At 46.2% G+C, this 23,516-nt stretch overlaps 1 protein-coding gene across 23 annotated transcripts in view; it reads left to right on the plus strand.

Annotated features, from left to right (window-relative positions):
- Positions 1 to 23,516, plus strand: part of REEP1 (receptor accessory protein 1) — a 97,398-nt gene that overhangs the window by 16,658 nt on the left and 57,224 nt on the right. For 13 of the 23 annotated variants that reach the window (XM_070511819.1, XM_070511823.1, XM_070511831.1 and 10 more), the window contains exon 1: positions 11,717 to 11,928. The exons of 8 other annotated variants lie outside the window; for them this stretch is intronic. In XM_070511819.1, coding sequence (XP_070367920.1) covers positions 11,732 to 11,928 — 197 coding nt within the window. In that variant the 5' untranslated portion in view covers positions 11,717 to 11,731. Of the gene's footprint in view, positions 1 to 10,862; positions 11,317 to 11,716; positions 11,929 to 23,516 lie in introns of those variants that run through there. 2 more of the 23 variants (XM_070511827.1, XM_070511839.1) reach the window with 1 other exon arrangement.

A 23,516-nucleotide genomic window follows, 5' to 3' on the forward strand; every position in this document is an offset into this window, starting at 1 on the left:
TATTCTAGTGCAGTCACATTCGCAGGTACCAGGGGTTAGAACTTCAATATATCTTCTTGAGGGACACAATTCAATCCATAATGGAGTCCAAGCTTTATAGAGGGATGCAGTGTTACTTAAAATGTGGTCTGAGGACCTACAGCATCACCTCGCCTGATGATTTATTAGAACTGTACATTTTCAGGCTCCCCAGACATACTGAATGAGACTACCTGGGGGTGGGGCCCCAGAGTCTGTGTATTAATAAGCTCTCTGGACCTTCTGATGCAGGCTGAAGTTTCAGAAGCATTACCCTAGACTTTGTCTCCTGTAGCTGACACCCTGTCAAGCCTTACAATCTGAAGTTCAACGCCTCAGCTCATCAAGTGCCCTGGGGCCCCATTTTGACTTGGTCTTTGGCCTTTATGACATCCTTATATTGATACAGTACATCAGTGTGTTTCAAAAGATCCTTTAAATTGATTACATCTTTCTATTTCAAAAACTTTGAAACTCACAGAAAAGTTGAAAGAACAATACAGTGAATACCTGTATTATTCTTGTCTTGGCACACCCACTCCATCTCTTTCTATACAAATACGCACATTTCCCTCTTGCTTAATCATCTGAAAGTGGGCTGCAGACTTCATGCCCCTTCACCCCTAATACTTTAGCATGTCATTCAAGGGCGAGGTTATTCTTCTACACCAGTGGTTCTCAAACTTGCTGGTTTCACAACCCTTTCATGCTCTTAAGAAAATTGAGGATCCCAAAAAACTTTTGTTTCTGTGCCTTACATCTTTCAATATTTACCATATTAAAAATTTAAATGGAGGGGTTGGCCCCATGGTGTGGTGGTTGAGTTCGTGTGCTCTGCTTTGGTGGCCCGGGGTTTGCAGGTTTGGATCCCGGGTACAGACCTAGCACCACTTTTTGGGCCATGCTGTGGCGGCATCCCACATGACAGAGAGGAAGATTGGCACAGATGTTAGCTCAGCGACAATCTTCCTCAAGCAAAAAGAGGAAGATTGGCAACAGATGTTAGCTCAGGGCCTATCTTCCTCGCCAAAAAAAACCCAAAAAAACCCCAAAACAAAAAAAATCATTAAAATGGAAACATTTTGAAATATGTATTTATTGGTTAGGTTTAAAATAACAATAAAAACCCATTACATGTTAAAATAAATAATATATTTTTACTAAAAATAACTACATTTTCCAGAACAACAACAACAAAAAAAGGTGAGAAGAGGGCATTGTACAGTTTTGCAAGTCTCCTTCATGTGAAGGCTAATTGCAATGTGGAACCTGACACCTTGTTAATAAAGGTTGATCTCTCTTACACTTTGAATGGATCTTTTATCCATGCGTGATTTGTAACATCATGCATTGGTTCACCAAGTTAAATGCAGATCTTCTAAATGTTGACAAATTTTGTTATACCATATCCAAAAATCATGATCGTTAATGTCACCATCAGTCATATCAGAAAAGTCTTCAAGTGTTGGGACGCTATCAGGTTCGTGGTGGGGAGCTGTTGAGGACAAGCTACCAACGAGGAAAAAGGCAAGACTCTTAGGAATTGCCTCCCCACCACCCTGACACACAATGGGGGAAACGAGCAGGGCAGGAGTGCAGGATTGGCTGGTGAGTTGTTAATGTGGCTTCCACCCACTTAGACCCAAGAGAATCCATTTAAGGAGCTGTTGGATATGCTCTTGTCTGTCTTCCTTTGTAACACTTTAGCCCAGTTGCTGGGCTTGCTGTCCTGGCTGGCTCAGCCCCACCTACGTGCTCACCCTACTTGGGCCTGCCTCATCTCAGAAGAGGTTGGCATCCAAACTCTGAGGTCAGCCTGGGCCAGCCCAGCCCTGAAGCATCTTCTGGACCGTGACTGAGGCTCAGCACTTCCCTGGAGGCAGCTCATCCAGCTTAATGAGGTGCTGGGTGGGGAGGTGGTTTCCCCGCAGGGCATGGGCAAATTCCCCTGCTGACACGGATGCCTAGGCAGCCAGGCAGCCGAGCTGCCGCCACTGGGCTAGCAGGCTGGCGGCAGGATGAGGTCGGCTGTGGTTGCAGCGTGCCTGGCACCAGGCGAGGAGCTGTGGGGCTGGGTGAAGTCACTCAGGATGGGAGCTCTGATCTCAGAACCAGAATTTGGAGACAGTTCCTGGGTAGAGGGATCATACCAGTCCTTGTGGGTCGGTCCTTTCTTTACACCAGTGTGCAACTTGGCAGTTTGCAAACTGCTTTTGCTTCTATTCTTGGATCCAGGTCACAAACGTGGTGGCTCCCAGGCTTAGACCAGCCTGCGGGTGCTTGTTTGCCTTGTCGTTTTTTAAATTTAAACCAGTCACCAACACTTAAAATTAAGAGATGTGACACTCAAATCCAGATTTCTGTCTTCTTTTGAAGAATCAGAGATCTGGGGCGCCAGGATGATTCCAGCTGGGCAGCAGCAGCAGACCTGAGCCGTGTGGCTGCCATGGAGCAAGTGCTCCCGGTCTGCTCAGCCCCCAGCTGGCCCACTTACTGCAGGCTGCTGGTGGTTACCATTTCTCCTCTTACACCTGGTCGTTTCCGTCACCAGCCTGATGCAGTATTTCCAGAGCAACCTGGGGAGATGGGCATTAGTGGCCCTGTTTTGCCGGTGAGGTAACCAAAGCTCAAACTGGTTTCAACATGTGATGTAGGAAAATAGATACGGCCCGTTTCAGTCGTGGCTCTGCCACTTAACAGTTCTGTGACCTTGGATGAGTCACTTGTCCTGTTGGGGTCCCAATATCCCCATTCATAAAATGAAGTGTGTATGGGCCGGGGGTAACTAAATGCTCACTTGGGTCCCACTTGCACTGATATCTGTCACTCTGGGTAGTCTTTGACAGTATGCTGCCAGGTGTGGGAGGGACACAAATCTGTGCCTTGTTCCCCCAACCTAACGGCAAAACTTAGGTCCATTTTAAAGTAATACAAATAAGTACTTTTTTTTTTTTTAAAGATTTTATTATTTCCTTTTTCTCCCCAAAGCCCCCCGGTACATAGTTGTGTGGATTCTTCTAGTTGTGGCACGTGGGACGCTGCCTCAGTGTGGTTTGATGAGCAGTGCCATGTCTGCACCCAGGATTCGAACCAACGAAACACTGGGCTGCCTGCAGCGGAGCACACAAACTTAACCACTCGGCCATGGAACCAGGCCCTACAAATAAGTACTTTTATTGACACATATCTATACTCTTAGATCAAGTGTTGCACTGGCAGTTTGCGTACATTGTTTCAGTTAATCCTGAGAGTAGTGCTATGGGGTAGGTAGTATTATTTCCATTTTACAGATGAGCCACTGAGGTTTAGAAAGGTTAAGGAATTTGCCCAGCTCTTAAATGTGAGAGCCATCAGGTCTGTCCGATTTCACAGCCTTTGCTTTGTCTTTGCCTGAGCGGTGCTGCATCCCGTGTCTCCATGAAAGGATTGTCAATAGTGGAGGGCAGTGAGAGTCAGGGTCCGGTGCTTCTGCAAACAGCAAGACTCGTGGAAATTCCAGAGTACTGTGGCTGGACTGGCTGGTCCCGAGAGGCTGCATGAAAGGGAAGTAAATAGTCTTCCAAATGCAGTTCGGATCCCCTTCTGCAGGGAGGGAGGCAATTTCCAGGTGGTATGAGGTTAGGTGTAGGGATGAGAATGTCCAGGTTGTGTTTGAAGAATTGAGTTGAGTTGAGAATTAGTGTAGTGACATCTTGGGAGTTTGGGTGGGAAAGGTGGATTTGAGGTTATAATATAGAACTTTTCTTTTAGGTGGGGTGAGCCAATGAAGGTTTTTATAAGGGGGAGTGGTGTGAAAACAGTGTATCGATGTCAAGTTTGAAGCGATAGGTTGAACCAGAGCCTTGGCAGTGGGAATGGAAAGAGAGGGCTGAATTGGTGAATGAGTAGAACAGAAATAATTGATAGGACCTTGAAACACACATGTGTAGAATTGAAAGGAATTTTGGAAGTCATCTAGTCTCATCTTGGTGCAAGGACTCCTTTGGTGACGCCTGTAACAGCTGTGCCTTGAGCCACTTCCAGTGCATGATGTGGGACAGTTTCTTACATGGCTGTTAGCTTCTAAAGACAGCCCATAAGGGTTAGAGTTACTCAGTGTCTGCACTGGGGAGAATAGTGGCCCCTCCAAATTTATGTCCTCCTGGAACCTCAGAATGTGACTTTATTTGGGAATAGAGTCTTTGCAAATATAGTCAAGTTAGGATGAGTTCATACTGGCTTAGGGTTGGCTCTAATCCACTGACTGATGTCCTTATAAGAAGAAGGAAATTTGGGCACAGACTGAGACATGCAGGGAGAATACCATGTGACAACTGAGGCATTTTGGAGTGATGCCTCTACAGGCCAAGGAACACCAAGGGTTGCTGGCAACCACTAGAAACTAGGAATGGCAAGGAAGGATTCTCCCTTAGGGCCTTTGGAGGGAGCATGGCCCTGCCGAAAGCTTGATTTCAGACTTCTAGCCTGCAGAACTATGGGAGAATAAACTTCTGTTTGAAGCCGTGAAGTTTGTGGTACTTTGTTCCAGCAGCCTTAGGAAACTAATGCAGTGCCCATTACCTTGAAAAACCCATAGTCTCAGGCTGGCCTCCCTATTGTAAGAGGAAACAAGGCTCCCCAGAATGATGGTCCGTCATTAGAGAACCTGTGCAGGTTCCAGGCCCTGTCTCTTGCCTTTCTAGTGTTCACAGTCGTTTTAATAGTCCAATCTAGAATTTGGCATTGATGTTCCGGATCCTCCACAGTGCGGTTCTAAATCACCTTATTTTTCACTGTTCTCCGTGACCATCCCTACATATGTCATGAGCTTTCCATGCTTTGACTTGAGTCATTGCTACCCCTCTCCTGAACTGCACACCCCCCGCCTCCCAGCTATATCCTACTTGTCTTTAATGCCTAGTTTTCCTTCTGGACGATTCTGGACTAAAGTGGATTCTTTGCCCTGCAACCTCAAAGCACATACTGCTAGCTAGCACCAATCATTGGGCAATATCGAGCTGTCCTCAGACATCTCACATGTTTTTTTATTTGTTAACTCATACATTTTTTTTTTTAACTTCACCAATGTTGATGGCTTGCCACTTGGGCTCAGGTCTCAGTCCCCTGAAGGAAGACAGCCTGTCTTTGGCTTCCTTTTCTCCTCTATACACTTTGTACCGTGTTATTGCTCAGCATACACATAGAGGGATTTCTAAGCAATGGTAAATGACAATTTTCCTTGGGAAAGACTAAAAAGAAACATTGACTTGAAGGGAAATCTTCTTGACTATTCAGGTAGAAAGCATACACTGGCTCCTAGAAGGTGATGACATGTCTGTATATATCCTTGGAGCACAAATTCTTTATCCTTCTCTCAGCAAGTCCAGCCTCATTTATCCAAAAAGCAATGACAGAGTCATTGAACATCTTCTGTGTGCCTGGTTCTGTGATGGGCCATGGGGGCATGACCTTTATGCTCAATGAGCATTTAGTTTTGTGGGAAATATTGACAAAAAGGAAATGAATACTCTCGACCTGCCGCCCTAAGGCTTTTCATTCAGGTGGCAAGACAAAGACAGGCCTGGAGATCAGGAGAGGCTCCTGGGAGCCATGTTTGTGCTGTATGACGCACTCTCTCTACTTGGCTATGGATCAGAGGTGGACTCTTGGCTCGGACTGAACCAGTTATATTTTACGTTTCCTGGTAGCAAAGAAGTGAGATTCAGAGGTAGCCAGTTGCTATGGACTGAATTGTGTTTCCTGCAAATTCGTTTGTTGAAGTCCTAACCCCTAGTGTGATAGTATTTGGAGGTGAGGCCTTTGGGAGGTAATTAGGTTCAGGTGAGGTCATGAGGGTGGAGCCCCCATGATGGGATTAGTGCCCTTAGAAGAAGAGACACCAGAGAGCTTGCTCCCTCTTGCTCTTTCTCTGCCCTGTGAGGACACAAAGAGAAGGCAGCCATCCTTAAGTCCTCACCAGAATCTGGTCACACCAGCCCCCTGCTCTTGGACTTCCGGCCCCCAGAACTATGGGAGAATAAATTTCTGTTGTTGAAGCCGCCCAGTCTGTATTCTTTTCTTATGGTAGCCTGAGCTAAGACACCAGCTATTCAAGAGGCAGGAGCTGCAAAGAGTAAGAGCGAGGAGGTGTGCAGGCTGCCTTCTGCCATGAAGAGCATGTGGAGCGTGGGCCAGCAGAGAAGAAGGAATGACGAAGATGTTCAGAGAACGCTGAGGTGGCAGAAATGCTGCATGGCTTTCCCAGGACTCTTCAGGCCCTGATTCCAGACACTTACAAGGCCCAGCTGCCCTGGGTTCTTGCACTGCCCGGTGTCCTCCCCACAAATTCCCTGTATTGCTTACACCAGCTTGAGTCAACCAAAAGAACCTCTACCGAGACTGGCCCATTTTACAGATGAGGAAAACAAGAGCAGAGAGGCTGACTAGCCCAGGGTTCCGCGAGTGAGTGACAGAGTTCAGGCTGCGTCTTCAGACCAGTTCTCTGCCATTCCTGCCCTTCCAGGCTGTCACGGTGAACTAGTGACACAGACCCAGGGAGGTTCTGAAACCATAAGGAGAAATTCTGTTACTCCTCTACCACTGGCCTTTTAAAACACAGTCTGGCTTCTGTCATGCTTGAGAGTGCCTTTCTAATATCACAAGTGTTTGCCCCTTTTTTCTGTAATCCTGTCGGATTGAGTGTCAGGGCTGTTACCACTTGCATTTGTGCCTTTGAATCTTGTATCTAAGAGATTCTGAGCAGCGTGAGCTGGCTGACAACAAAGGTCTTCCAAATCCTTTGTGCGTCCTTTCATTTGTCTTCCTTTTGTTCTTGTCATCTGATCCACACTTCTATCAAGAACAGGTGATTTTCTCTGAGCTATATGATAGGGAATGCCTGACACCCATGCCCTGTTTGGTTTCTATATTTATTTTAAGATGTTTTTGAAATGAGCTCATCATTAACTGGAAAATTTATAAAAATAGAAAGGAAAAGTTATTACTATTTCTACCATCCCACCACAACTGTCAATAACATTGTAGAGAATCTTTCCAGTAGTTTCCTACTTGTGAACTTAATTTGTAAAACTATATAGTTGTAATTATACATATTAACAATTTTGTATCCCACTTTTTCCCTAAACGTGATAATCTAAACAGTTTTGCACTGTTTCAAACATTTTGTAAATATTATTTTTAATGGCAGTATCCATTCTAGTAAGTTGAGCACAATTAACTGAAGTGTCTAGAGAACCCTTTTTGGCGTGAATGGACAATAAATAAATACGTGAAATGTGAGAGCCGTGCTTCTGTTTGTGAGACATTTCGTTTGTTTCTGATTTTGTGTGTGTGTGGCTATAGGTAAGGGCACAGTCTTTGCCTTGGTTTTCCGGATGTTTTCGGATGCTGGATTCCATAAAGTGGGATGATGGATAACAGTTCTGACTCTTTGAGGGAGTTCTGATATGAGTCATCAGATCTTTTCACACAGGAAGTGCCGAGTTGCCCCCAGCTAACCAGCAGTGTGAGAGGCCCTATCAGACTTTCACTGTACATTTCCCGGCCCTAGACTCTAAATAGGTAACGTGTGTAAGAATAAATAGCTGTTTCTATAGTGTTCTTTGTAGATCAGATGACACTTACCAAGGGGGAGAGAAATGCATTTTGTTCTTTCATTTGATGAAGTTACAGTAACTGTCCCCAGTATATGGAAAAATGTTGCCAATGTGATACTGTAGATAGTTTTACATAAAAATCCTTCAGTTGTCCTTTTTTTTTGATGGGTAGATAAAGACTAGGTAACAATTTAAGCAAACTGGGACTATTTTATTATGATCACACGTTTTCAAGCGAAAGGTGGGAAAATGCAGAACTACATTGCTTTTACTCAACTGCTTTTGTGTAGAGAGTAGTCCTTGGGCCACCAGCAGCAGCGCCATGTGGGAACTTGTTAAAAATGCAGACTCTCAGCCCCCGACTCAGACCTGCAGAATCAGATGCTCTGAGAGTGGGGCCAGCAATCTGCGTTAACAAGCCCACCAGGGAATTCTGATGCACCCTCAAGTTTAGAAGCTGCTGACAGAGGGAAGTTGTATTTGCGTGGGGGTGTATGATCCAAGAGGGAGAATCCAACAGGCTGTTGGAGACAGGGGGCTGGAGTCCAGGGAGGAGAGCAGCTGGGCTGGTGTGGACACTGGGGCTCATGCAATAGGTGCCCAAGGGGCATAAGGGGTGCTCTGAGGGAAGAGGTGGCAGAGGGCCCAGGCAATCTTCAGGGCGTCTCAGTGGGACTCCTTTGGTTGCAAGTAACAGAAATCTGCTTCAGCTCAGCGTAAGCAAGAGAGGACATTTATAGGAAGGATGCTGGGGCAGCCCCTGGAACATGAGGGTAGAGAGTCCACCTGGACTCATGAGGGACTGACACCAGGAGCTGAGCAATGGGAGATCCCAGACAGCTTCTCTCTCTGTCTCTCTCTCTTTTAATTCATCAAACCAGTATCTGTTCAACTCTTAACTGTGTGCCTGTTTTAGGTAACAATGATGAGCTTAAAAAAAAAACTCAGCTCTGCCCTCATACAGCATGTCTGTCTGTCTTAGCATGAAATATTGTCTCTGCTTCTCTGTGGTCCGTTCTTTCTGTCTCTGCAGACAGCCATTTCTGCTTTGATGAGCATTTGGCCTGATGTGGCCACCCCGCAGCTGCTAAAGCAGTCTTCATATTAGGTAACCTGCAGACCCCTCAGCCCTGATTCTAAATTCCTAGGGGGAAAAATCTGAGAGGCCCAGCTTGGGCCCAGTGTTGAGTGGATCAGCTCTGGCTGGAGGCAGGGTCCCTGGTATATGCCCTGGGGGTGGGGGTGGGTGGACTCGTGAAAAGGGACCAGGCAGCATTGTTGTGCCAAACAGCATCTGTTCCAGAGTGCACTGTTTTCATCTTCATTAGTGTGATCTGTGGGGAAAAAATGGGTTTTGTTTTCTTTCATAATGAACTTTTCAACAAAGCACGCCAGCAACGGTGTGGCTGCATCCAGAGGGAGGACAAGAGGGCCCCATTGCGGGTTTGTGTGTGCTAATTATTAGAAACTCTCATTGTTGGGGAGGAGCTAGCTGGTGCAGAGGACATTGAAGCATTGCTTTTTTCTTTTTGAGGGTGTGTAGATGGCCTTTAAAGTTACTCCTTCACCCTGAGAGTCTGTGATTATAAATGAAACCACAGAGTTTGGGCATCCAAGCCTGAAGGGTGGGTTCTTGGCTTGGAGGGAAGAGTGGGGGAGAGAAGGGTATCACAGTGGCTTCTGTGTTCCTTCCTCTGAACCGGAGTAGACTCCTCTTTCATCTAGATAGTGCTGTGGTGAATTTGGATGCACTCATCTTTCTTTGCTGTGAAATCTAGGGCTTGGTTGCTAATGGTTTTACAGGAATTGTTCCTCTGTTATATTGGAATATTTATGAGTCCTGAGAGATCACAGGGCATATGTGTGAAGGGATCTTTACTCACCTTCCTTAGAGGGGGAACTTCAACCCCCTGGTTCCCTTCACAGTCTTGGTTGTAAACTGCTTCTCTCTGCCCCGAGCCATTCATTCATTCACTCCTTCATTCATTCATTCATGTTTAGTGCGCACATACTATGTGCCAAGCATGGTGCTAGGAGGTAGAGTTCTTCCTACTCCATATTTTCAGTCACCAGCCTTGCCACTTTCCTCTTTCATTTTCCCTCCTCCCCTCAGCCTTTGGATGGACGCTGGCAGAATGTGCTCTGGGGAGTGAGAGCTCCCCTCAGCCTATGCCCAGCTAGCCTGGCCCCGGATGCATTGAGCCACTTGTAGCCCCAAACCTACAGTGCTGTCTCCAGTTTCTTTGCTCATGCTGCTCTCCCTTCCTGGAATGTCTCTCTGCCCTCTTCCTCAATCTACCAACCCCATGTTCATCTTTCAAGATCTGCTGGAGCATTCCCTGCCTGGAGATGTTGCCGATTTAGAAGTCCAGCCTTGGTTTACAGCGCAGAATTGTGGGTAGGATGGTCAGCTTGAGTGTCGTCCGGCTGGACTTGAAACTTGTGATGTCTGGGACTGTCCCACTCGACTTTATATCATGACAGCGACGGATAAAGGATCAAATGCTACTGTGGGCAATAGGATGGGGGAGAAAAGGAAAGGATAAAGAAGAAAGTAAAAACCACTCATAATTCCATTACCCAGAGCTGTATTCTGGAGGGACCCTTAAGACTTTTTGAACACAAAAATTTTTTGTGGTTAAAGTTACTATGTATCATGCTTTTCCATTAACATCAATATATTAATATTTTCTTGTGTCCAAAAGATTTCTAAACAGGATTTTAGTGATCTCTTTAAATCATATAGTCAATTCCTTTTTTTATTACTGGATATTTATATTATTTTCAATTTTTGGACATCATTACAAAAGCCATGGAATGGGGGCTGGCCCCGTGGCCAAGTGGTTAAGTTCACGCGCTCCGCTGCAGGCGGCCCAGTGTTTCGTCGGTTCGAATCCTGGGCGCGGACATGGCACTGCTCGTCAGACCACGCTGAGGCAGCGTCCCACATGCCACAACTAGAGGAACCCACAACGAAGAATGCACAACTATGTACCGGGGGGCTTTGGGGAGAAAAAGGAAAAAATAAAAAATCTTTAAAAAAAAAAAAAAAAGCCATGGAATGAATTTGTGCCTTAATCTTTCTCTCTGATTATTTCTTTTGGAGGGACTCCCAGGAGTACAATTACTAAGTCAGAGGGTAGCAACGCTGCTAAGATTTGAGCAATAATGGCAACTTGCCCTCAGAAAGACTGTACCACTCTCTACGCCCTCTGCAGTTTTTGACGGTTGGGTTTGTAAATTCTTAAGGAAGGCAGAGGCAAAAACAAAGCGCTGGTGGCCTCCTAATGAGGAAGCAGCAGCTTTTCCTGTGTTAGGAGCCAAGGTGTGGAGAAAGACCTGTGGCTTTTTCTCAGTGACAAGGGCCAGCACTATCAGCACAGCGACCCTTGTCCAGGCAGGACTCTGGGACTCTGGAGCCTCCAGAGAGATTGCACAGCTTTCTGAAGCAGGGAGGGAGAGAAGCTGCTTGTCGACCTTTGGGCAGGGGGCTCCACACGGCACATCCTCTAGCTAACACATCCATCCGTCAGGAACTCAAGCTTCGGGAAGTGCACCTGGCTTTGTAAAGCCTATTGGGAATTAAAGGAACACGGAGTGTGAGGGCAGCATTGGCTGCCGGCACAGAGTGGAGCGGTCAGTGCTGTGCCTTCATCCGCATGGGGCCTCCTGGCCAGATAAGCCCAGGAGCAGGTTCCAGGAGGTGAGTCATTTGCCTGATAGGGATTCAGACCCACCTGGGAACTGAACTTATACCCTCCTAGGCGTGCACGTCTGTTGAGGGATTAAGTATAGTCTGTTGGCATTGCTAATTTTTGCTGACATGCTTCTGGAATTGTTGCTGTTTAGAGGACACTTCGAAAATAAAATGAGCGCTAATCAAGTTTTTATTTTCCAGCTGATTGTATATAGTGAGAATGATCTCTCATAAATTACGTTTCAAGATGGATGTCTTGTCACGTAGTAAATTGAAAAAATTAGTTAAGACCTTTAATATGAACAAAATCGGAAATAGAAAACTAACACCTGGTGAATATTAAAATTCTCTGCTCTCTTTAAAACTCTCTTGTCTCATTTACTCCTTAAAATGGGAACTGTTGTTATTTCTTAGTTTTTAGATGAGGAAACTGAAACTTAGGTTAACGGAATCAGAGTCAAAGCCAATAAGTGGTAGAAATAAGATAAGAATCTACGTCTATCTGCTCCAGAGCCCCCACCCTTCCCAGTATTCAGGGGGTGGTTTTCTTCCTGGCTCTGGCGGGAGCTGGAAGAAAGGGCTTTTTGAGCCAGCTGCCATCATCTGCTCCTGGGGAAGGTAGGCCGTGAGCTGCTAGGAAAGCCCGTGGTGGTTTCTGCTGGGGTGGGATCTGCTTTGAGAAGAGCCGGCTTCAAAGGGAACAGAAATGGAGGAGTTGGACGGCTCCCAGCTTCTCTGGTCTTAGAGCCTCATTGTGGGTGCTTGTGTTTAGTTGGGGTGCTGTGAATTCTTACGCAAACACATGGTTTTGGTGGCCGCCTTATTCACTCCTGGGCACTGCTCGATTGGATTTCTGGCTCTCTCAGCTCAGGAATCAGATCTTCACCTTTTGGTACCATCATAAATTGGGTTTGTTGCGGGTACTGAGGTGTGAAGGGCTTTGTGCACATAGATGCATGATCTACCATCAAAGAGGCCTCCGTTAGCCCCACTGGACATGAGTTCAGGTTGGAGAGGAGAAGGCTAAGGGGCCTTGAGCTTTCGGGCATGAGTTGTCAGAGATCTGAAGGGCTGTGTCTTAGTCAAAGCCTTTCCCTATTTTGTTTTTGTTGCATGAATGAGGATAGATAAAAACCACCTGGACTGAGCATGAGCCAAAGGAGAATTCATTGTAAAGAGGCAGGAGTTGCAGCTGAACTCCATGGGGTTCTAGAACCCAGCCTGGGAATCTGTTGGGAATCCTGCTGCTCTCACTTCCTCTCCCTCTCCCCAGACCCTGATCTTACTTCTTGGCTTCTCTAGGCACATCTGCTTTATTTTCTGTGCATGTGTGTGTGTGTGCGTGTTGTTCTCTCTAACTCTGTCTGTCTCTCTCCAGACTTCTACTTTTCATGTCTATAGGGCGAGACATGAGCATCCACAGTGGCAGTCCCCACTCTTGACTTTATATCTCTTTAGTCCCGGTATCCAGCAGGAACTACTAACTCAAGTTTCTCAGCCACAATGCCAACCTCTGAGAGAGAGAATTTGACTGGATCGGAGGGGCAGTCATGTAGTATGAACTTGGCTACTGGGGCCCAGCCCGGCAGTTGAGAAGGGAAGTTCTCAGAGGGGAGGAAGGTGGGCTGGGAGTGGGAAATAGAGTGAGTAGATTAATTTGGCTAAAGAGTTAGAATTTGGACAGGACCAAGGAATGGAGGCTCCCAGATAACAGATTTTAGGTGAGTAAAAGAAAGAGCTCTTTAGAGTGGTCCAAGGTGGACCAGACTGTTTTGGGTGATATTGAGTTCCTGTGCGTGCAGGGGTTCAAACCTAGGCCAATATGTACTGAGTGTCTACTCTGGGTGGTATTGTGGCTTATATAGGATGAACAAAACGTGGTTCTTGCCCTCAAGGAACTTGTGGCCTAATGGGGAGGGGGTGATGTACCCACACACAAATCAAGCTGAAAGGAGGCTATGTTAAATGGTAATGGACTGTTACAAAGTATGTGGAATATACCCCTCTCTCTAAGAAGTTCAGGGAAGGGTTTCGTGAAAAGAGTGGAGTGGATCTGGGTGTAGAACACTGGTTCTCAGCCAGTGTTATTTTGCCCCCAGGGGACATTTGACAGTGTCTGGAGACATTTTTGATTGTCCCACCTGGGATGGAGGGAATGCTGCTGGCATCTAGTGGGTAGAGCCCAGGGATGCTGCTGGACATCCTGCAATCCTCAGGACAGCCCCGCCACCCCCAACATAGAACTATCTGGCCCCAAATGTCAGTAGTGCCAGGGCTTCTAATCCAATGCATTAGAAGCATACAGAGGATTTGGGCAGACAGAGATGAGGGAAGAACATTCTAGATAGAGAGAATGATGGCAGAGCACAGAGGCAAAAATCCATGAGGTGTGCAAGGAGTTAGTGGAGGGCACATGAAGCTGGTGGGTTGGGCCGTGGCTAGATGTCGTGGAGGCCCTCAATGCCAAGGTAAGCAGTTTGGATGTTTTTCTCTGGGCAGTAGGGAGCCCTGGAAGTGTTTTGAGCAGTGGAATTGTTCCATGAAGAATGATGTTACCCGAGCTTGGCTTCATTGCTTACTCGTCTGCACATCCACAGAGACTAAAACACACCGTATTTTCCTGTTTTCCACCCCAGTCCATCCATTCTTTGTTTTCCACTCGTCTAAAGGAAAGCTCTGTCAGCACTCTGCCTTGCTGACCCATGATTCCCATCTGCTGGTGACAAAGGGATACAGCAAAAAAGTGATTCCCTTTTGACCACTCTACTTCCTGCTGCGATTTCCAGGCATATGCTACGGGGAAGGGTGGCTGTCCTGATGGCCTTGCAGCAGCTTTGCTTGCTTTGCTTATCACCACTGTTTGGATGTTTGTTATCCTCACACTATCTCAGGATGCAGAGTACAGGGGTGGGAGGGCTGTTCATGCTCAGCTGTGTCCACACAGTGCAAGCAGCTGAGCAGAGGCCGGGGCTGGACCTGGGTCAGGCTGCAGTCACGGGATGAAAGAATGCCTGAGCTGGGGGAGGGGGTGCCCCAGAACTCAACAGGGTGCTCTCCCCATCTGTTCACTGCTGGCTCGCCAGCAATAGAACGGTGCTGGACGCCTACTGTACCAAGTCAGCACAACGTGTACCAGGTCAGTAGGTCAGTGTTTTCTGAATGAAAGAATAAGGAGACTGAAGTCCAGGGAGTGGGTGTGATGGCCCAAGATCACCCCACCAGTTGAGATCAGAGCTGAGCCCAGAACCAGGGTTCCTGACCCTCAGTTGGGAGCCCTTCCCCTGTGCCACGTCCCCCCTTCAGTGCACAGGGACCCAGAGATGTCATCCTGGCCCCTGGCTGATATGGATCTTCCCCCAGTTCGGGTATCTTACCCAGCTCTCTGTGTTCCAAACCTGTCCCATTCCTTGTAATCCACCACTCCCCAAACCAGCCAACCGACTAACCAACCAACCCACCCTAAAAAACAAGTTGCCTTCTCTATCTACTGCCATGGCGAAGGAGCTGCAGAGAACGACTCTACACTGAAATGTTGGAGACACCAGTTACTTTATACCCTCAGGGGCCTCCCCAGGGATGCCTCAACCCAGGCATTTCTTGTCAGACCAGTTGGGATTGGGGATGGAAGGTAAGATCCTATAGGTGCTGAAGTTTTGGCCAAACTATACTATTTATAGTAAAGCCTTCTTGGGTCAAATGCACATAGGAAAAGTGGTGTGAACTTATCAGTCATTCACCCTCTTTATTTTAGGAGGGACCTGGCTGGACCTCAGGTGTCCTCTGAGACCCCCAGAACCTTCTGGGAAGAGGCATTTTTCCTGATGTCACACCCCCAGAACGAAGCAATGAATTGGGGTGGGATACTTTTATGATTCCACTGAGACAGTGGCGCCCCTCCCCACACCTCCAAAAACCATCTGCATTGGAAATGTCAGTGTCTCTTCCCCACCTCAACCACCGGGGAGAATCTGCCATGCAGGCAGTGGCTGTGCTTGGTCTCCCAGCCACGGGGCATTCCTGGGCCTTATAGGCGTAAGGGCTTGACCCAGCCCCACCCCAGGACTGGTCCCACAATGGCTCCCACACCCTGGTGGTGGGACACCACTATCCGTGGCCCTGTGCTCAGAGCCTCCCTCATCGGGAAAATACTTTCACAGATCTGTGCAGCATTTCCATTTTCACAGTATTTTCTTGTATATCATTTGACCCTCCCACCAGCACTGTGGGATCGCCCCACTGTGCAGAGGAGTTAAAACAAGTGAGGCTCCTGGGCGCTTGTCCAAGGACCCTCATCTGGTGAGTGGTGGGCACAGACCAGCACCGAGGTCCCCGAGCTCCAAGGCCTCCGAGGTTGTCCCTCCTTCTGTGCTCAGCCTAGGGTTCAAGTGGCCTTACAGCCAGGCCACATCCCCCATTCACACGTGCTGGCCAGCTCTGTGGACAGGGAAAGCCACTGGGTGTTGTGAGTGTGGAAGGAGATCAAGTGGGTGGCTTGTAGCCCAGTGCTCAGCCGAGTGGGCACTGGGGCTGCATGTCAGATGGGCATGTGACACATAGTCCCCATGGGAGATCTGGAGGGAGAAGGAGTGGTCCACAACACAGTGGGATCGACTCGGTCCCTCACTCTTTCGTTTGCTTTCAGCAGAACCAAGTCTTGTTACAGTTTGCGTGAGCCTTGCTCAGTGGGCTTATATATTAGAAGACCTCATTTTAAATAAACCAGTCCTCATGATGACTTAGAAAGATTTCCTCAGCCAAGCTGAGGATTCATGGCCATACAAATAATGTGTAATCAAAATACTGATTTTCTGTGATCAAAAAAGTGGGGACATCAGTGGTTTAGCACCCAAGCTTTGAAATCTCACATTCTAGTTGCAGCCCTGCCATGGACTCACTGTGTGACCTTAGCCCAATTATTTAACTTCTCTGATCTTCATTTCTGGTCTGTGAAATGCAGACTGTAATCATGCCTACTTCGTAGAGTTTTTGTACATGCAAATACATGTGCAGTGCTTACCAGCCGTGCCCAGCACACCGCGAGCGTTCAGTAATCGGCACCGGTTATAACGTGAGGGTAACTTTTTTTTCACACTGTGAAGCTTTCCTGCTTGGTGATGGTTCCTGGATACCAAGACATCCCTCACTAGGACATTCTCTTACGCCCACCATGTGGTCATGACCATTCGGGGTTCACAAATGGAAAGAAACATGTTGTATCATTCTGAAGCGAAGAAACTTTCTTATGTCCCCATCCTCAAAGCCAATTCTTTGTTATTCTGTCCTGGAATTTTTCTCTCCTTCTTAGTGACCTAGTTTTATTCGTTCCCTTCAGATCTGCAAAAGCAAATGACACAGTTGTTGAAGAGTAGTTCTCACTCTGTGCTGATCGAGAGGAGATCTTTATTTCCTAAACAAAGAAAACTGTTTATTTTTCTACTTCCTAACTAGTAAGCAGTATTCCACCACACCTTTAGAGCAGTACCAAGGATTACCTCTCCAAGCATCAAAAATAAACAGTTATTACCCAAACCAGGGCCTCTCCTTCCTCAGTCACTCGGCCCGTTTGCGCTGGGTGGCCAGGCCCCTGGAGTTGTGCGACCTGCACAGCACACCGGGCATTCTCCCTGGGAAGCAGTGGGATCCTCATGTCGTCCGCAGGGCAGGGGTCCTCTTCAGGGCTGCTGTGCTGCTCTGTGCTTCCCCAGGCTGGCCAGCTCTGGCGCGAGCTCCAGGAGAACTCCAGCCAGAGCTGCCTTTAGCAGCCACCAGCTGGGTGTGTTCCCTAACTGTCCCTCGTAATTAACACAACTTCCTCGTAATTAGGACATGTGCTGGAGATTCTCCCGAAATTTAGATTTCACTCACTGAAGGAAACCTGGCTGCTTTCCAGCTCGCTTTCTTTTCTTGGGATTTTGTGGTCTAATCACGGAGGCACGAGCCAAACATCCCTGTTTCAGACCATCTTTGTTCTTCCAGGAGCAGGTGAGTCAGGTCTGGGCGTGGTTTGCCTTCCTTGAGGTCCTCCCTCCCTTCAGGTGAGATGACAACAGTGTCATCTGAGCCTTTCTGCTAACAAGCCCAGTGGCCTAGAATCATGGCAGTTTCTTATGAGCCTTGTGATTACTTATAACCAAGCCACCTCAGATCATTTCCTCAGAACAAATCAAGATATAAAAAATAAATATATAGAATATCAATATCAGGAACATATTGCATAGTATAATGTCTGGATAGAACATAATATACAGCATTTTTTTTCTCTACAACCAGAACCATTTAAAAAACACATTTGCCCTACTTGTTAATTTTCACTCATCTTATGTCTTTCTATCCTCTATAATGAATTGAGAGGGGTTTACAGTGCCTGCTAAAATTGGTAAATTTTATTTTGTTTGAAAATTTCAGTAAATTAAATAAATAGCATGGGACATTGAAACAGAACAGATGTAACTTGAAAGATTATATGTTCTGTTTTCTTCTAAATTTGTTAGAATGAGCATTTTATGGATTAACTGAGCTAATGAGCTAAACTAAGTAAATTCTGTTTTTGTAAAATTTTCAAAGATGGATGATTTTGAACAAATATTCATGTAAAGATTTTTTTTGGTTCATAAACATCATACATTTATTTTATTTTAATTGTGGTAAAACAACAGAATTCACCATCTTAACCACTTTTAAGTGTACAGTTCAGTAGTTTTAAGTATTTTCACATCGTTGTGCAACCAATCTCCAGAATTTTTTCATCTTGCAAAATTAAAAATTGAAACTGTACCCAGTAAGCAATAATTCCCTACTTCCCTCTCTCCCCAGCCCCTGGCAACTACCATTTTTCTTTCTGTTTCTATGAATTTGGCTTATCTAGAGTAGTGTCTAGACAAGTAGTAGACTTATGTAGGGTAATCTGCTCATAAGTGGAATCCTATGATATTTGTCTTTTTGTGACTGGCTTATTTCCCTTAGAGTAATATCCTCAAGTTTCATCCATATTGTAGCATATATCAGGATTTCCCTCTTTTTTAAGGCCGAATAATATTCATATATATATGAATATTTTGTTTATCCATTCATGTGTCAATGGACACAAGTTATTTCCATCTCTTGGCTCTTGTAATAATGCTGCTATGAACAAGGGTGTGCAACTATCTCTGATACAAAACCATTTCTATTTATTTATTTATTTATTTATTTTCTCTTAAAGATTGGCCCTGAGCTAATATCTGTTGCCAACTCTCTTCTTTTTTCTTCTCCCCAGAGGCCCCCAATACATAGTTGTATATTCTGGTTGTAGGTCCTTCTGGTTCTGCTGTGTGGGACGCCACTTCAGCATGGCTTGATGCGCGGTGCTAGGACTGCACCCAGGATCCAAGTTGGTGAAACCCTGGACCACCGAAGAGGAGCACACAAACTTAACCATTTGGGCCCCAGGCTGGCCCCCAGAACCTATTTTTTTTTTTTTTCTTTTAAAATTGGCACCCAGGGCCTGCCCCGTGGCCAGGTGGTTAAGTTCACGCAATCCACTTTGACGGCCCCTGGTTTCGCCAGTTCAGATCCTGGGCCCGGACATGGCACCACTCATTAGGCCACTTTGAGGTGGTGTCCCACATGCCACAACTAGAAGGACCCACAACTAAAATATACGATATGTACTGGGGGGATTGGGGGAGAAAAAGCAGGAAAAAAAAGAAAAGGAAGATTGGCAACAGTTGTTAGCTCAGGTGCCAATCTTAAAAAAAAAAAGATTGGGGTGTACACATGTACTTGGGGTGGTGGACATATAGTGTAGGACCACCTGGTGCTCATGTGGTCATTGGAAAGCTTGGGAAACCTCTGCACTTTTGTCCATGCTGGTTCCTCTCCATGGGTTGTCTTTCTTACCTCTGTCTGCTGGAACTAGATCTTGTCTTTCTCTAGGGTCCCACTTGAGTCTAACTCCTTGGGAGCCCGCCATTCTTCCTTTCTTGATCTATTCTTGTACTTGTGTTCAGGGATGGGTCTAGGTTTCAGGGGGCCTGAAGCTTTTACAATGGGGAGAGGAGAAGCTTTTTCAGAAATAATCGTAGGAAATTTGATGATCACATTGCTGGGACCCCTCCCAAGGCCTAGGCAGCTGAGGAGCCCTGGAGCCTAAACTTGATTACCTTCACGTAAGTCTGTTTATGCTTGTAGTCATTCTTTTTTTCCAATTTTAAAAATTTGGTATGATTTGCTAGGGTGAAATTCACCCTTTTTATTGTGTACTTCTGGGAGCTTTGACAAATGCACAGTTGTGTAACCACGATCACAGTATATAGAACAGTCCTATCATGTCCAAAACATTTCCCCATGTCCTCCGCTCACCCCCAGCCTCTGGCAGCTCATTGGTTTTGTCTCTCTTTAGTTTTGTCTTTTTCAGAATGTCACATAAATGGAGTCATGCGGCATATGCCCTTTTCTTTCACTTAGCACAATGCATTTGTATTTCATCCATGTTGTCATGCGTGTCACCCACTCTGTGCCAGCACTGGAGATGCTGAGATGGGGAAAGCCCAGCCCCTGCCCTCAAAGAGCTCACAGTCTAGTCGAGGAGGCACTAGGGCCCATTGTCACAGGCTTAATACTTGTAGCTTTGCCCTACTAATTGTCTTGCCCTGATACACCTGGCACCCCTACCACTTGGTGATTGCCCTGAGGATAGACTCTCTGACCTTCTTGAGGGCTCGCACTGGATTGGAAAGAGCTAGGGGTTTGAAGCCAGGCAGCCTGTTTGATTGCAGCTCATCCACCCAGCAGCTCTATGACCTTGTGTTGGGTTCAGATTTTGGCACAGATGAGGTATCGAATAAATATTTGTCGAATGAATGAATGAATGAATGAAATATCCATAAGTCCCAGTCCCTCCTGTGTAAAAAGGGGATAATAGTCACAACTCCATCTGACTGTTGTGGGGCTCAGTGCCTGGTACAGTGCCTGATGGGCATTGGTAAAGGTTTGTCCTCTTGCCCTCGCCTTCTCTAGGGCCTTTTGATACCCTCCCCCAGAAGGGCACATGCACCTTGTCCAGACCTCCAAGCTGGCTGGGCAGGATGACACCGGCACCTGCCATGGGAGAGCTGGGAGTGGCACAAGATGAGCAGGCAAGCACCCAGAAAACCCCACAGGTACCCCACAGATACCCTACAGGTGCCACCCTCCGAAGTCCAGCTCACAGAGCCCCTACACGTATTGCTCCAGCCCCTCTTTCATGGACAGACAGGAAGGCCTGTCAGTCCTTTCTGCTCATCAAATATATTCCTTTTAGGGGGCTTTAGAGGAAGTCCACCAGGAGGAGAAAACTGTAACCCTTTACCAGGGGACTGTCTGGCTGAGGGTCATGTCTCTGGCTCTCAGACCCTGGGAGGGGGCGTGGGGGAGATGGGAGGCCACAAGGCTGTCATTGTAAAGGAATCTGTTCTCTCTTTCAAAACGCACTCAGCAGGACTCAACACAATGGTTGTTATTAGTCATTTATCTGTTTGCTGGCTGCCTTCCCTACCAGAGGACCCAGGGCACACAGGAGATGCTCAACAAATAGCTAATGATTGAATGAAAAATATTTTCTGGTTAAAAGAACTGGCATTTGAAGTTACTGTTTCTGTAGAAGGGAAGGGAGCTAATATTTGTCATTCATCTATGGTGTCTCTGGGAGGTGAAATCTTTACCTACAGTCTCCTTGTTTCACCTGCACAGTGGCTGTTGAAAGTAGGTGTTTTTCTTCTCTACACTCAAAGAAACCAGTTCAGAATAGTTAAGAAACACACCCACGATCCCACAGCTAGTCAGTGATGGAGCTGGATTCAAACTCGGGTCTGATGCTAGAGCCCAGCCTCTGGATTTCTTAAGAATAGCAATCTCTATCATTTACACTTTAAAAAAAAAATACTCAGACGGGATACATGAGCAGGATCTGAGTGGGCTGGATTGCAGAGTTTAAAGCTTAACAGCATGAATTAAAAATTTGCAGAATATTTATTCTGTTTTGTGCTTTTCTAAGTTGGGTTTGGGAGTATTTCTGTAATCCAGTTTAAATTGGGATTTTTGCTGCACGCACTACACACAGCTCTTGAAGCAGTAAACCCTGCTCTCTGTGCCCGAGGTGGTGTGGGCTGGAGGATGGTTGTGAACTTGGAGGCAGGAGGGCTGGGTTTGAATCTTGTTGGGGAGGGGAGGGGACTTTGTCAGATCCCTGAACCACCCTGAGCCTCAGTGTTTTCATTTGTTAACTGGGAAAGTAACCCCCGTTACCTCAGAGGGTTGTGGTGTGGATCAAAGAGCAAATAGGTGAAGGAGATGTTTGTAAGGGGGTTGACCCAGGAAGTGTTCTGTATGTGTTAGTTGTCCCAAGTCTGCAGAGAGGAGTAGGGCCTGAAACACGCTGGGAACAGACAGCCTCCACAGAGAGAGGTCAGCGGAATCACGTGCCAAGGTGAGAAGGAAGGATGTGGCTTGTTTCTGTTCTGCCAAGATCAGCTTGGGTTGAGAGAGAACCTCATTTGTGCCAACAGTTTATGTGCTTGGAACCCTGTAATTATACTGTCACCTGGAGTCTAAATATATAATTTGGGGCCAGACTGGAATTCTCTTAGGCAAGGAAGCAGGCAACATTCTCCCCCCTCCCCGCTTCTAGTCCTCATCCATCCATTCATCCATCCATCCATCCATCCATCCATCCGTTCATCCATCCATTCATTCAGGTATCACCTGCAGGCTCTGAGCCAGGCACTGCAGTCAAGTCAAGAAGGGAATGTATCATGGGCAATCGAGTCAGATATACTAGCAAAAGAGTATGTCTAGAGAATATATTGAAGGACACTTCTACCGTATCTGTCATGTTTTAGAGTTTCTCCGTATTAAAAATTATTGCATATTTAGTGGAACGCCAAAAGAAGTTCAAGAACCAAATGTTAATGGAGTCGAGACTGGCCTCCTCCCCTGACTAATTATGAAACTTAATTATTTAATTTCACTAAACCCCAGTTTCCTCTTCTTAGAAGGAAAACAGTAATACCTGTTTCATAGGCTTATATGAAGATTAAAAGTGATAGTGCTTGTAAGGAAGTTTGCACAGTTCCTGGACATAATGAGCACTCAAATAAATAGTAGCTTATACATCATCATCATATTGCCAAGGAGCCAAATTGCACCGTGGGCCAGGTCTGCTGTTTTCATATTTTCTCCCTTTAGCGTTTTAGAAGGTCATGGTGGGGAAGCAGAAGCAGAGACCCAAGGGTTGGGACCCATGGCACCCAAAACCCAGGGGGTTTGCTGTACTGCAGGGACCTGAGTGCCTCTGCCCAGCTCGGCTTCAGGATCACCACTGTGAGTAAGGGCCCTCCCTGCAGCAGCGTAGGGAAGATAGGCTTGCCCAGTGCATTTGGAACCCATGCCCATGGGATACCTGAGATAGTCCCTTCAGGGTTAGAGTCTTAACAGGCCCTTGAGGTGCATTGTGGTTTTTTGGAATCCTTGTTTTGTCACAGATGGACCCTCTGGTATCAGGAAGTTGCCTCAGAGCTTGGAGGCTGATGTCCAGGTTTATCCACTTTATCTATTTTTGAAGACATACACACACACATGTGCACTCTGTCTCACATTCACATTTATGAGCATGAATTCCTCCAAATGCTTTTTTTTATAAGGTCAGGTTTATTGAGATAAAATTAGCAAAACTCACTCTTTTTAGTGTGATCTTTTTAAAATTGTGAGTTTGAATTCTGAGTTTTGGTAAATGTATACACTTGTGTAACCACCCCCACAATACAGATGCAGGACAGTTCCATCATTTCCCAGAATCCCTTCACTCTCCTGTGTAGTCATCCACTCCCACCACTCTGGGCCCTGGCAACCACTGGTCTGTTTGTTGCCTCTTAAAATTTCCTTTTTCAGAACAGCATGTAAATGGAATCATGCAGCATGTTGATTCGAGTTTGGCTTCCTTCACTTAGAGTAATGCATTTAAGACTCTAAATGCTTTTGATTGCAAGATTAGCGGTTCTGAGATCAACGTGGAAAATCAATAACAGTCCTGAATACCATTAATAACCAACAGAAAATCTAATTTAAAAAGTTCACAATACCACCAAAAAATCCTAAAGTACTTAGGAATAAATAAAACATGTCTAAGATCTTTATGAAGAAATTTACGACATATCATGAAAAGACATTAAGACCTGAATAAGTGGAGGAGA

This window comes from Equus asinus, chromosome 6 (assembly GCF_041296235.1).
Source record: "Equus asinus isolate D_3611 breed Donkey chromosome 6, EquAss-T2T_v2, whole genome shotgun sequence".
NCBI lineage: Eukaryota > Metazoa > Chordata > Mammalia > Perissodactyla > Equidae > Equus > Equus asinus.